We start from the raw sequence: 13,776 nt of genomic DNA, 5'->3' as shown, positions 1-13,776 counted from the left end.
CCTGGGGAAGAAGAGCAGTTCGGTCTTATAGGGGTTGAGCTTAAGGAAGCAGAGATGCGTGTCGCCACCTGGGTGTCAGAAGGGGGAAGGAGAAAAATGGTTGACTAACCCACTAAAGGTTTCCACGTTTGTCGTAATTCCTTGCCAGCAAATCATGAACGCCGTACAACATTTTAATGTGTCGTAAACATTCCATAGTGATCATAACCAAATGTTATATATTATATTGACAAGGGACCGCTTTTACAATAGAAATGGAAATACATGTGATGTCAGTTGGAAAAAAAGGGGCTTATTCTCACGCGGATAGATTTTGGGTGGAGTAAAGCCTCTCGCTTCGCCGCTTCCTCTCGGTCATAACGCTGGGTGATAGAGAGAAGTGCGCCTGACCTGTACGCTTTCCTGAATGTAATAGACTACACGAGATTAACATAAATGAGAATTTCGATTATGATGTTTATTAGTATAACAGACGGACTGCAATAGGTTAGCGTCGATTTGTAGCTACGAAAACCCCCGACGAAAGCCCTCATCTACATCACCACCGGGAAATTCCAACATCACTTTGTTTCATCTGCCTGGCTGAAAGTGTAGGAGTTGGTGGTTTCAAATAGGATCATATTGAACCGTCCGTATCAAACAGAACCCTGGTATGGTATTGATACCTATTTTTATGCTGTGCATAGGATATGCTTTCTACCTAGCTACTATTCACTAACGTTAGTCTGTTCATCACTGATTTTTTTGGGCTAACTAGGTAGCGTTAGCCTAGCTAGAGCGTTAGCCTAGCCAGCTAAGCGGTCATACGAATGCAATGGGTCACACACACTGCTGTTCTTCAGGTTGATATACCGATATGATGGATAATATCATAGTCGAATTGTTCTCCTCGTGGAGTGTAGATTTTTTGGGACACTGTTTGCATACACTGGATACGCTTGGTGACGTTGATTCAATGACGACATGCACCACTAACTTACCGGTACTGGAACATGTTTGTAGCTGACGTTCCTGGCAACACGCTAGTCGATGTTATTGTTAGGTAACGTTAGTTAGCAAACATTAGCTAGAGAATTAGCAAGTTGCTGCCTATGTAGATAGCGGTGGCAAAGCACAAGACAGCTCTTCTATTCGGGAAGCGCCAAAATTTCGTAAATCATGAAACATTGCGAATACCAGCAAATCGACCCGCAGGCACTTTCAACGCCAACACCGACCCTGCCGCCGCAACACGCCGTTGTTCACGAAGAGAAGAAGGGGGAAACCGCACGGAGAAAATGGGAAGTTTTTCCCGGCAAGAATCGCTTCTACTGTGATGGACGGATCATAGTGGCTCAGCAAAGTGGTGTCCTACCACTCACCCTCGGCCTCATTTTGGTCACCACTGTACTGTTCTTTGTTTTCGAGTAAGTACAAGTTCTCGTTTCCTTTTGCATTGCTTTGACACAAAAATGTTTGCCCTAGCCATTAAAATTATGCCACACAGGTTTCAACAAACCATGGTAAGTTTGTTTGTGTGCCTAGCAGTTTAACCAATACAGTAGATTCTGGTAACAACAATAGAGGAATAGTTTTAATACCAGAACATGTCATTACATATTCTTACAAGTGTCTTGCTGAAATGTGTGTTACATCTCCTGAGACTATGCTACCAGTAGTAATTAAAAAGTGAAAGTTGATTAAAACCAGATCCTGGTGGGTGATAAACTATTGCAATATTGTACTATTGTTTGACAGGATTTTCAGTTTCTCATGTTGAAAATGAGAACTAGTCCTTCATATGGTTAGTCAGGGTCCTGATTGTAGCTGCAGTGCTCTGCAATCAATCTTGTCCTCTTTCGTTGTCCTGGTGATAAAACAAATAAATAAAAATCTTAATGAAGCTAGGCTACACAAAACCCTTTAGGCTGCATTTAACAGTCAGCCAAATTCTGATTCTTATTTTCAGTACCCGACACACGAACGTTACGTTATGCGCATGATTTGTGGTTGCGGAAATGAAGCTGGAATAACCACACATTGTCAGTCAGCGCGCATGTATTATCACAAACTGAAATAAGATATTATCTTTTTTTGGGGGGTGTGTTCTCCTTGGCTTACAATGTTGTTTTGATTATTGCTTGAACAGTCACTAAGATTATATTTGGTTGTGATAGTTGCAAAATACCTGTTTTGGATTCAGCAGTTGTTATGCTAACGCTCATTGACAGGCTTGTATTGCTTAATGAGATTTTCCTGAAGAAGCGCTCCCGATCGTACGGAGATAATGCACAGTAATATTCTGAATAGATTGTGAAAAACGAATACTTAAGATCACCATTTGCGCTCCACACGGATTTACTGCATTTGTAACTAGCAGTTTACATATTAGCAGGGAGGGGATTCTGCAAATTGCAAGCACATCGCCCTCTTGTGGCAGTTTGCAAACGCAGAAAAGGGGTCATTGGTCTTTTGATTCATCAGGTCAGCTCTTTTGCTTATTAATTGGCAAAATCTCAGAATTGGGCTTCCAGTATAAACACACCCTTAGTTTTAACATATAAGACAGTCCACTTTAATTGTTGCTGAATATAGTCCTCTTTTTTTCTTTGTCCTGTCACCACAGCTGCCCCTTCCTGTTGAAGCACCTGACCGTGTTCATCCCAGCAATTGGAGGAGTGCTGTTTGTGTTTGTAGTCATCTCCCTCCTGCAGACCAGCTTCACTGACCCTGGCATCCTGCCCCGGGCTACACCGGACGAGGCCGCAGACATTGAGAAGCAGATCGGTAAGGGCAACACATACACACCTGAAAGAACATTCTTCCTTTCCCACTCACTTTCACAGCTTTGTGTAGACGTTCACCATTTGTTTTCCTGCTCCATATTCTTGTCTCCTTTTGAGCTTTTATCACCAGTTTGTTTGCACTAGTTTTTGAGACACAGTAGTAGCAACATATATGGTAGTTTCCTGCCTTTTTTGTTTGAAGCAATGCATTATTCAGCCAACAAATGGTTGAACCACACACACAGTCTCTTCTGACCGGGCATGTAGGGAGGGAGGGAGGGAGGGAGGGATGGATGGATAGAGGTCTTTGAACTGTTAGTGGCACTGCTTGTTTCTGTGTGGGTGGTCAGTCTGCTGTGTGGGTAGTTAACTCTGCTGTTTAATTTTGTGAAAAATGAAGACACGGGCCCCATTGCAGTGGGTTGCCACTAACATCTCTCTCTCGCTCCCCCTCCCTAATTTTCTCTTCATCTCTTTCTCTCTCTGTTTTTTTTGTAGAGTGGAAACTCACTTCACGTAGAGGGAGTTGTGGTTTTAAATAGAGTCATTTCATTGTGTGGCACCAAAAGTATAAAAATAAGTTATTGAGTGATATTCTCATGCTCTTGTGACGTGTCTCTGTTAGGATGACAGAGCGTGATGTCCACTCAGCTTTCTGCAACATGGTTTAGGCCGAAGTTGTGCATATCTTCTGGTTAGGCCTATTTCCCTAAACCAGATGAATACTTCCAGAAAGTTATCAACAGTATCATACTTAGTTCTGACTAGCTGCCAAATATTCAGCTGTCTATCAAACATTGTGACTCCGTTGTTATCTTGAACGTACCTTACACTTTACTATTTATTAATGAGCTCATGCCATGTAGTGATAGAGCCAGTCTAATACATCAAATCATCACTCAACTGAAACCTGATACTCAACTGAAACAAAAAGATCAGAATCGGACTGCCTGTCTAAACTCAGCATACGGGACTGCCAGGCAGGCAGCACACTTTCATACATTACACAGAGCCTGTGTTGATTGATTGCCTCCCCCATGAAGCCGCCTTAATGGACACCACTCCGCCAGCAATTAGGCCTAAAGCTACTACTGCCTGGATCACAACATGGACACATGCACACAAAGCATAGGTTTTACTATACTAGTGGGGGCCAAAAATAGATTTCCATTCAAAATCCTATTTTCCCTGACCTCTAATTCTAACCCTAATACCTAAGCCTGAAATAAGAGAATTTCCCTTGTTTTACTATCCTTGTGAGGAATTTGGAGGATTTCCGGTACCCAAGAGAATAGTAATATACACACACACACCTTGTGTACTATATCTCCTGATATGTCCTCCCTGTCTTTCTCTCCTCCTCAGATAACTCTGGCTCTTCCACCTACCGACCCCCTCCCCGCACCAAGGAGGTGATGATCAACCAGCAGGTAGTGAAGCTCAAGTACTGTTTCACCTGCAAGATGTTCCGGCCACCGCGCACCTCCCACTGCTCCCTCTGTGACAACTGTGTGGGTAAGGACTGGTGACAGAGGTGGACGTTCAACATGGAACGTAGACAGAGGGACACACTGCCTTTTATTAGACTGAGTGATTTAGACTATACTACACAGCCTGTTACTGAGATTGATAAATAAACTGTTCATACAAAACAGTCTTATAAAGAGTATTTATTAGTGTTGGTCTCCTCCGTAAAGATGTTGATCAACTTTGAAAGCAGACCTTAATTTTAAATTTTTTTTTTTTTAGACTTTTCTATATTTAATTCACATTTATTTGACTGTTGAAAGGGGCTTGAGAGCTTGGCCTTCGTGTCAATGAGATGTCCTTTGTAGATATTTGTAAATGTTCTTCTTCCTCAATCTTTCTTCCTGTCCTCCAGAGCGATTCGACCACCATTGTCCCTGGGTGGGGAACTGTGTTGGGAAGAGGAACTATCGTTTCTTCTACACCTTCATCGTCTCTCTGTCCTTCCTGACAGTCTTCATCTTTGGCTGTGTCGCCACACATCTGGCACTGAGTACGTAGTCTACGCAGAAGACACTGTCCGGGCTTGTGATTTTGTATGGAACTTTTGCGTAGATCCTGATTTTTATCATCCTGTCATGGTTTTCTGTATCAACTTTCAATGGTTCTGTCCTCAGGGGCACAAGGAGGGAGAGGCCTGATGTTTGCTCTTCAGGAGAGTCCAGCCAGATATCTTTTTACCAATACTGTGTGTCTAGTGTAACTGATCAGATCCCCTCATAATACCACTCCCTGCCTCGAGTAGTCTGTGGTGTTAGGGCACCTAAACTGTCATTCACTTCAGCTTATTGGCCATATTGCAGAATACGAATGGGTCTCACAATCTGTCCAGCTGACATCTCTGGTGGTATTTAGATACTCAAACCATACATATTGTCCTTGACTTTTCTTCCTGCACTGCTGTGGAGCTGGTGATTTGCTTCTTTTCAGTTTGGTCCATCTTGGGCCTCTCAGGCTTCCATACCTATCTGGTTGCTTCTAACCTGACAACAAATGAAGATGTGAGTAAATGCCAATGAGTGTGATATCTCGTGTCTCTTCTGGGATATGTATAATAGACATATAGCTATTATACACTTTAAAGGTTCAATGCAGCTCTTTTTATTAAGTATCTTTACTATGATTGTTTTTCAATTAAAATGGTCAAAAAGAAACAAAGGCATCTTAGCAAAGGGCAATTTCTCAAGTAAGAGTTTAGCTAGGACTGTCTGGGAGTGGTCTGAGTGGTGAGGGGGAAATTGACAATCTGTTATTAGCAAAGAGGTTTGGAACTATTTCTTATTGTATTATAAACTAATTTACCACATAGTGATGCTACCATTGAAGGCCAAAACCCCATCCCACCAAAATGGAAAACTTTCAGACGGGCTTTTCAAACGGCTCTTACACTATGAGGGCATTTTCAAAATGTCATATTATTACTCCAACCTTATAGTGTGGAAATGTATATAAAACCCAGGAAAATCAAATGTTTGACTGACTGCAGATTTTGTGCTTTAAACAGTTAAGTGACCCTTCCGGTATGTGCAGACTGCAGTAAGAAAGTAGCCATGTAGCTTAACATGAGTGTCATGTTTGTTGTGCCTGGTCCCTGACAAATAAACTAAAACTAGTCTTGGACAAGGACTGATGGTCAATCTCTCTTGGTCCCAGATCAAAGGCTCGTGGTCGGGGAAGAGTGGGACGGAGGACACCGGTAACCCCTACAGCTATAACAACATCATTACTAACTGCTGCTCTGTACTCTGTGGACCCATGCCTCCCAGGTGAGACTCAGCCTGGTTTATAATGAATCTTTGATGAGGGTTGAGTCAGTTCTTTCTTCAAATCCGTCTATTTAGGAATTGTTAAAAAATGCCCCAATTGTTTTCCGAGGATTTTCTCCAATGCATGAATTTAATTTCTAATCACTCCTTGATTTGACTAAGAAGGAAACTGAATTGACCTGAAGCATGAACTATTTGACTAACCTGTTTCCTCCATGTTGTCCCGTGTTCAGTTTGATTGACAGGCGAGGCTTCATGCCAGTGGAGGAGTCGTCCCAGACAGTTGCCATGGAGATAGAGCTGGCCGCTAAGAAGGAGATAAACGTGGTAGGAGGGCCCACGCCGTCCCAGCTGCCCCCTTGTGCATCGCAGGTTCCCCCCTCCCCTATACCGCTACCTGCAACCCCAAACCACCATCAGCCTGACCTGCAGACTCCAGTTTAGTTGCCTTTTCCAACCGAACCCCCTTTGACTGTTGCCTGACTGGTTGTTGTGTATGGGGTCACCCCCTCATGACTTAGTCCCTCATACCAGAGTACTGTAGTACTATTGCTAAGGGTCCAGGATCCTGGTGTGGTCATTAAATATGTTGTTGCCTGGTCCTGGTAATCCAGTCTACACCAGACTGTTCATTGTTTACAGTTGACAGTGAAAGACTGTCTCTTGCTGGAAAGAGGAAGTGAAACTGGCTGCTAGGCCATGTTTGACCTGGGTGTAGCTCAACCGTTAGTTACTCACGCCATTCCATTCTCTAATCTTATAATCAGGCAACTCAGTGTCATTTATGTATTTCATTTTAGTGAAAAAGGGAACAGCCTACATATGATACATCCACTTCCCAGCTGGGTTAAAGGTTTTGCCCTTGTTTTGCAGTTGAGGAGAAACGTCGGTGCTCGGAGTTTTCTTTAAAATATGTTTGTTTACAAAGTACGACTGCCACCGGGTTTTTAGTTCAGTCTGACAGCAGTGGCACTCTCCAACCGTTCAGACTAGGCCTTCCTTCTGTTTACATTCAAGCAATAGGGACAAGCTAACCTAACCTCGGTTTACTTTAAGGATACAAGGGCACTGTCACGTCTGCTGGAAGTTTGCGGATTAGAATGTATTTGCACATAAGGAGTTAGATCAGAGAGAGAGACCAAGCACAGTATTGGTTCAGTATTTCTACTTTTAGCAACCACATGCTGGTAATGGAAGCGGTTACTGCTGGGAATTTACCGGTCACAAATACATCTGTACCCAAGTGCTGTTTTCATTTGTCTCAATCTGGACAACCTCCCTCACTGATATTCAGTGGGTCTGCTGAGAAAGCATGGAAGAGGTATTCTATTTATGCACATGGAATTATCTTTGTTTACAGAGTGTGAAAACACTTATTTGTCTTCCCTCTATGTTCTTGTTGTCTGCATTTGTCTCTGACGTGACTCTGTGTATTGGCGTGTGTGTGTTGAGTTGTGTGTCATACCATAATGTAATGGTCATTTTAAACGTGACATAAAAGCTACCTGCATTTACATTTTGAAATGTTTCCAGTAATTTAGCAGACACTCTTGTACAGAGCGACTTACAGGAGCGATTAGGGTTCAGTTCCTTGCTCAATATCAGCCAATCTGATGCTGGCCTGACACTAGGCTACCTGCCTGCCTCAAGACAGTCCAAATCATCTCCCTCTTACTGTTTTCTTATGCTTTTTAAAATATGTTTTATATTACAATCTTATTATTTTTGTCTTTTTTGTTTATTTTGGTCATCTAAATATTTATACGTCATTTTGGAATAAATTATGTTAATCTGAAATGTACAGTAATAAATATTCCATTTTAACAATTAAATAAATACGTTTTTATTTCCTAATGAGTTTAATAGACGTGCGTTCCTTTTTTAATTCTCACCTGTGTGTTACAGTTAAGATGTAGCATAATCATACGTGTGAACAGTCCCGATGTCATCATTGTCACTAAGCCTTACCCCTGTGTGCCTATTCCGTAGTGTCAACTGGTATTGTGTCTCTCCGTATTTGTGTGTATGGCCCATCACCACCCCCCACTAGGAGGACAGCTGTCTGGACTTTGCTCTGTCCTGTGCTGGCTGATGAGCAAGGTTAGTGGAGACAGACAGGTTGGTGAGATGACCCCAGGTAGAGTGCAGTAAGAGTGTTTGGCTGGCCTTACCCATCTCTGTGGCTACTGTGTCTACATCTTCGTCAATTGAATGCCAATTCACTTATTTGGAGGTACTGAGTTGAAAACGGAATAGAGCCCAACCCTGGTGCAGAAGGATTGCTGTCTGCTTTATTTTTTTGCCTGCCTGGCTGGCTTCTCTCCCAGTGCTACTATGCTTTTCCTTTAACATGGCTGATTTCAACCACGTCAGGCTGGATCCCATCACACACAGTCAGCCTCTCTAAACTCAAGGTCCAGACCTGTGAGGTTTGGAATATCAGACCGTCAAACCGAGGAAAGGATAATGGCACATTTGTTGTACTTTAATATATTTGTGTTTTCTTGTCAGCTATGCCTCAGATATGCTTAAATGCACAGATAGTGAGCCCCAAAAGTATTGGGACTGTGAGTGTTTTTGTTTTGGCTCTGTACTCCAGCGTTTTGGATGACATGATACAATGATGGAGGTAAAAGTGCAGACTGTCAGCTTTAGTGGACAAATTCACTTGTGTATTAAAGTAGTCAAAAGTTGAGTATTTGGACCCATATTCCGAGTACACAATGATTACAGCATTTGCTGTTTGTTTTGGTCCCCTGAAATGGGGTGGAAAGTGCAGTATTTTCCAAATGATTTATGGATGAAAGTTTAGTCTGCACTTTAACCTACTTCATAGCCATTGTTTCATTTCAAATCTAGTGCTGGAGTACAGAGGCATAACAACAAATATCACTGTCCCAATACTTTGAGCTCACGGTATATGTACACACCAGACAATGATCAAAACCTTTTCAAGCAGTAGACTCGTTAATAGTTTATATCCATTCAGTCTTTACAACTGCTTCTTATTTTCTCTTTGGAAGCATAAATGAAAATTGTTCCACAGAGGCGCAAATGCAAACACTTCTAAATTCCCATCGGTGGTCAGGTTCTGCATGTGCTAAATGTGCGCTGACAGCTACGCCAGTCCTTTACATAACATCATAAGAGCATCTCTCTCTTCTCTACTTAAGCAGTCAGACATGCAATCATCTCCACACTACAATGTTTATGCTCTGGTGGGTTTTTGTTGACCTTTGTTACTTCATCTTTCAAGTAACTTTAATTTATCTGTCACTTTTGCAAGCGAGAATAAAACCCTCAAAGGACCATTCTTTAAAGCAATAGCCCTGTCCCCTTACCGTGTATGGGTCTTACATTACTCTTACGAGAATTTGATGTGATCTCTGGTGCTGTGGAAATACCGTGGCAAGATTGATACAACAGCACTGTGTTACTTTGTGCTTCCAAGTTGCATGTTTTTATCTGCATGGTTACCCCTCACCAAAATGACTGTCTGCTACCACGCATCAGAATACCTGCATGTCCTTGCACCACCTCAATTACTTATAGCTTGACCGTTGACCCATAGTTTTGCTCTGCATAGCTGTCTGAGTGATCTCTCCTCTCCCCTGGGGGACTTCTGTTTTATTTTCAGCTGGGCTAACTGTTCTTGGTGGTTCTTGTCTTTTCTGCTGCCCTTGTCTCATCTTTTTCTCTCCGCCACCCTCCCTCTCTCCTTCTCCCACCCAGTGCACACAGGGAACTAAAGATCTGTTGGAGTCGGCATCTCGCTCTCCCTGTCCCCAGACAGGGAAACCCCAGACCGTCTCTACTTCCTGTCCCGAAAGCATCGACCCAGCTGACCCGGCGGTGACCTTTAACCCTGATGTAACCTCTGAACCTGACCCTGTTGCGGTGCCCTCTCTGAAATGCGGAGGCCGCCACCACAGCCACACCACCAGTCCTCCGGACGAACCCCGCCAGCTGCACCACCACCATAACCGGCACCACAAGACGCGGTCGGCACGGAGCAGCAGCAAGCGGGCTGCTCTCCACATCTCCAACCCGGCATACAACGTCAGCCTCAGCCCCCCCACCTCTCCAGGCCTTGGGCCTAGTCATGGCACAGGGGCAGAGGAGCACGTAAGGGACAGCTTTGCCACATTGCACTGAGTCAAGCAAACTCTTCACTTCCTCTGAGTGAAAGGACCTGCGCCTTGCTGCCTTCCACAGCTCTACGCTCTGCATGCTGTACAACAGTTTAGCCCCACTTGCCAGACTCATGGCGCACGGCTATAGGAAGAGACTACAGTCAATCACACTGGATGTGGTCAGGTGGTAGCTTTTATAATCTATGTAAGTCCACAAGTCCTCTGGGAGAGGTGGGACATGACTGAAGCATCACCAGCACCCTCTTTACATCCTGGACCTATGTGGTGGTTGGGGACAAGGATGTGTGACTGTTACTTTGGAGCTTAAGGATGTATTACTGAGGATAGCTGTGGGGGGTGTGACCGTCTGGAGAAGTCATTGCACGGTGGCCAGCTTTCACTAGCTAGGCCTATCACATCTACTACCAATTTGTATAGCCTGCTTGGGCCTTTATTAGACTGCAAATGAATGGAGAGCCCTTCTAGAGATGCATTACAGCTTCCTATCAGAAGAGGGCACTACCTGCAGTGAGAGTGGTACATGTGATGTGAACACTTATAGGACACATAGACAAACCTCCAAATGTAATTGAACTGAATAGCCCCTTTGTTTACAGCGAAAAGCACAACAAAAGAGCTGGCATTTTGTGGGGCAAACTTGTGTAGCTACTCAGTGAACCATCCATTCTTCTGCCACACTCCAGCTGAAGAGACCTAGGCAGCACTACAGGGCCTCATACAGACTCTGTTATTTTTTCTGGGTGGCCAAAAACTAGCCTAGCATCCAAACTGATGTCGCTATGAGTGCAGCGTTCAGTCTGGCTTAAGGCTTGATACACTGGGGATACCTACCTACCTACTGATTTGGGATGGCTCAGATTATTAGAGTAGTTGGTTTAAGGCTTGATACACTTTGGGGATACATACCTACCTACTGATTTGGGATGGCTCAGATTATTAGAGTAGTTGGCTTAAGGCTTGATACACTTTGGGGATACCTACCTACCTACTGATTTGGGATGGCTCAGATTATTAGAGTAGTTGGCTTAAGGCTTGATACACTTTGGGGATACCTACCTACCTACTGATTTGGGATGGCTCAGATTATTAGAGTAGTTGGTTTAAGGCTTGATACACTTTGGGGATACATACCTACCTACTGATTTGGGATGGCTCAGATTATTAGAGTAGTTGGCTTAAGGCTTGATACACTTTGGGGATACCTACCTACCTACTGATTTGGGATGGCTCAGATTATTAGAGTAGTTGGCTTGAGGCCCAAAGACCTGGCTGTGTGAGTGCCAAACAACCCAAATCCTTTTTTTAAAATCTAAAAGCAGAACTGGATGGATGAGCTTGAGTTCGTATGTGGTAGGCTAGCGTTGGTACATAGAGCTTTCTATATATCAATGTCTCTGAACTTGAAGAGACCCCCCCCCACCCCCCCACATCGATAAGAGTAGATCTCGTACTTAGCCCTCGACCCAAGGACAGTAGTAAGAGTGACTAGTATGCACTACACGGACATGACTGAAATGCACTGGCAGATGAGGACGTCTTGAAAATCCTAACTGCTGTTTTATGGTTCAAAACCAACCATTCATTCAACAGTAACGACCCAAGACGCCCCTAGAGCATACCTCAGAAATGCTTCACCTCACACAGGAATGTGTTCTTACTAAAGCAGTGTTTCCCATGATTCATATACACCTCTATAATACTGCTATGTACCTGAGACATGTTAGCAGTATCTTGCGTCGCATGTGGTTGCCTCATGCCATGTCCAAATACTCCTTCCTCCTTGAGTCGCTTGCACTATTAGTCCAGACAGGATCCCCAGCACTAATTGCTATTCCATAATCCACATATTAGATGTGCGAATCTGATCCCTTCCTTGATTTTGAGCAGTGATACTAGACCAAAATTAGCCTCTTGTTCATTTGAACCTTTTTGTTCTTTGTGCGGTTTGACAAATCTAATAAGGTACTGTGTGATATGAGAAGGCCCACTGAACCAGGGCATCTGAATAGGAAGAATTCAGTGAGATTCTCAATCTGAAACCAGTCTTTGTGTTACAGGCTTAGTTATTTGATATACAAGATAACTGTGAAAGTTCACGTTGATTGACTTCGTTACGCCTACCCCTGCAGTCATTTGCACAGAAAACGCAATGAACTACCACTGAGCATGAAATGTGAGCACACTGAGTCGTAGGGACACACAAAGATCACTTAACACTGACAGTCCATTTCATACAAATAAAATGATATTCCTTATTGTCCACTTGGACCTACGGCATTCGCATTCACTAGAGCAGAGAAGTGAATTCACTGCACATTTTGTATTTCAAAAGTGTTTCCCTTCATCACAACAACTTGGACATACTGTAGCTCAGTGGTCATCCACAATGCATTTCAAATTAGATTCTAAAGGGCATTTCCTGTTATTTCAGCCAATATTCCTCAAAATGAAAAGCACTGACTTTATAATGGTCTATTTCATGTCAGTCATGGATCCAGAATGATTGGTCTGTTGACCTCTGTGCTTATTTATGTTCAACATTGTTGATTCTTTATGGAAAACAAAAACAGTTGTGTGTTTTATAACCTGAGTGATACGCTTGTCTCCGCACAGTAACTGGAATTGATGCTTTCTGTCTGCGTATTACACACAAAGGCCACCAGATGGCGATGGTTACAACTAAATGGAGATTTTCACATCATGTTCACACACTTTCAAAAGAGCTCTCTTCCCAGAAATAATCCAATGTTTGTTCAGTAAAGTAGTTACATAAACAAAGGCTCTCAGGCAATATGTTTATCTTTTTGTGTTTGTTTTTATTTACTGACAAAAATGGCCCAAACATGTGGACGAGTCTCCCTTTAGATGTTTATAGTATAACAGGGTTTTGTCATTATTAAGCAATTCAAACAGATGGCCAGTGCTTATATTGTCCGTAAAAAATAAATACATCTAATGTAGGCCAACTGAATCGTGGGGAATATTGCACAATAAAAGATGAACTCCATGATATTTCTTCTTCCTTCAGCAACAGGCCCCTGCATGTCCCTTAATTGTAGCTTGCCTGTGCTGTCTGAATGATGTTGAGGGTTACACAGGGCAGGTGCTGTGCGTATGACTGGAGGCTACCCTTACCCTCTCCCTGTGTGTCCACGGTGTGTATCCCTTGGAATATCAGGTAGTGTTGAGTTAGTAGCCTAAAGCCATGGAAGTCTGTCTTGTTTAAGAAGAACAGACATTTGTTTTAAAGAGAGACAGCAGCTAGGATCAGATACAATATGTACTGTTTAATACACACTTTCTTCCGAAGCGTCCTGCAGCACAGGGAGTGTATACATTTGTATGTGATTCCTGAGGGAATTGAACCCAAACCCTAGCACCATAATGGCTTATTTTCATCCCCAGTCCATGTATTACAGTACCATGACAAAGAGTTGTCAGGCATGTAGGCAGGGAGATCCCCACTCCAGCTGATGATGAGAGGGTCTTTATCTTAGTGTTCGGCTGCAGGTCACAACTTAAAACTATTTAATATAAAATCTCTCTGGCATGGGGTCATGCCTC

The 13,776-nt window shown here is 43.2% G+C and overlaps 1 protein-coding gene across 2 annotated transcripts; it reads left to right on the top strand.

Moving 5' to 3' along the window:
* The first annotated feature begins 93 nt into the window (after positions 1-93).
* On the top strand, positions 94-13,197 carry LOC124043384 (palmitoyltransferase ZDHHC18-B-like). Of its 2 annotated transcripts, XM_046361954.1 has the most exons (10): positions 94-1,406; positions 2,606-2,766; positions 4,131-4,280; positions 4,648-4,785; positions 4,910-4,961; positions 5,191-5,293; positions 5,946-6,058; positions 6,292-6,385; positions 8,048-8,158; positions 9,791-13,197. In XM_046361954.1, exons 1-10 carry the CDS (start codon positions 1,159-1,161, stop codon positions 10,211-10,213), a joined length of 1,593 nt encoding a protein of 530 aa, XP_046217910.1. In that variant the 5' UTR covers positions 94-1,158; the 3' UTR covers positions 10,214-13,197. The 2 variants fall into 2 exon arrangements, with proteins under 2 accessions (XP_046217910.1, XP_046217911.1); XM_046361955.1 differs by lacking the exon at positions 8,048-8,158 and having other exon boundaries at positions 97-1,406.
* Positions 13,198-13,776: the final 579 nt, after the last annotated feature.

The sequence above is a fragment of the Oncorhynchus gorbuscha genome, linkage group LG09, assembly GCF_021184085.1.
Source record: "Oncorhynchus gorbuscha isolate QuinsamMale2020 ecotype Even-year linkage group LG09, OgorEven_v1.0, whole genome shotgun sequence".
NCBI classification, from domain to species: Eukaryota; Metazoa; Chordata; class Actinopteri; order Salmoniformes; family Salmonidae; genus Oncorhynchus; species Oncorhynchus gorbuscha.
The sequence above is the reverse complement of the archived record's forward strand: the minus strand, read 5'-3'. Positions and strand labels throughout refer to the sequence as shown.

Bases quoted from the DNA above. Each gene is read 5' to 3' on its own strand.
- LOC124043384 (XM_046361954.1), top strand. From the start codon at position 1,159: ATGAAACATTGCGAATACCAGCAAATCGACCCGCAGGCACTTTCAACG. The intron at 4,281-4,647 runs GTAAGGACTGGT...CCTGTCCTCCAG, and splicing joins CCTCTGTGACAACTGTGTGG to AGCGATTCGACCACCATTGT. The intron at 5,294-5,945 runs GTGAGTAAATGC...TCTTGGTCCCAG, and splicing joins ACCTGACAACAAATGAAGAT to ATCAAAGGCTCGTGGTCGGG.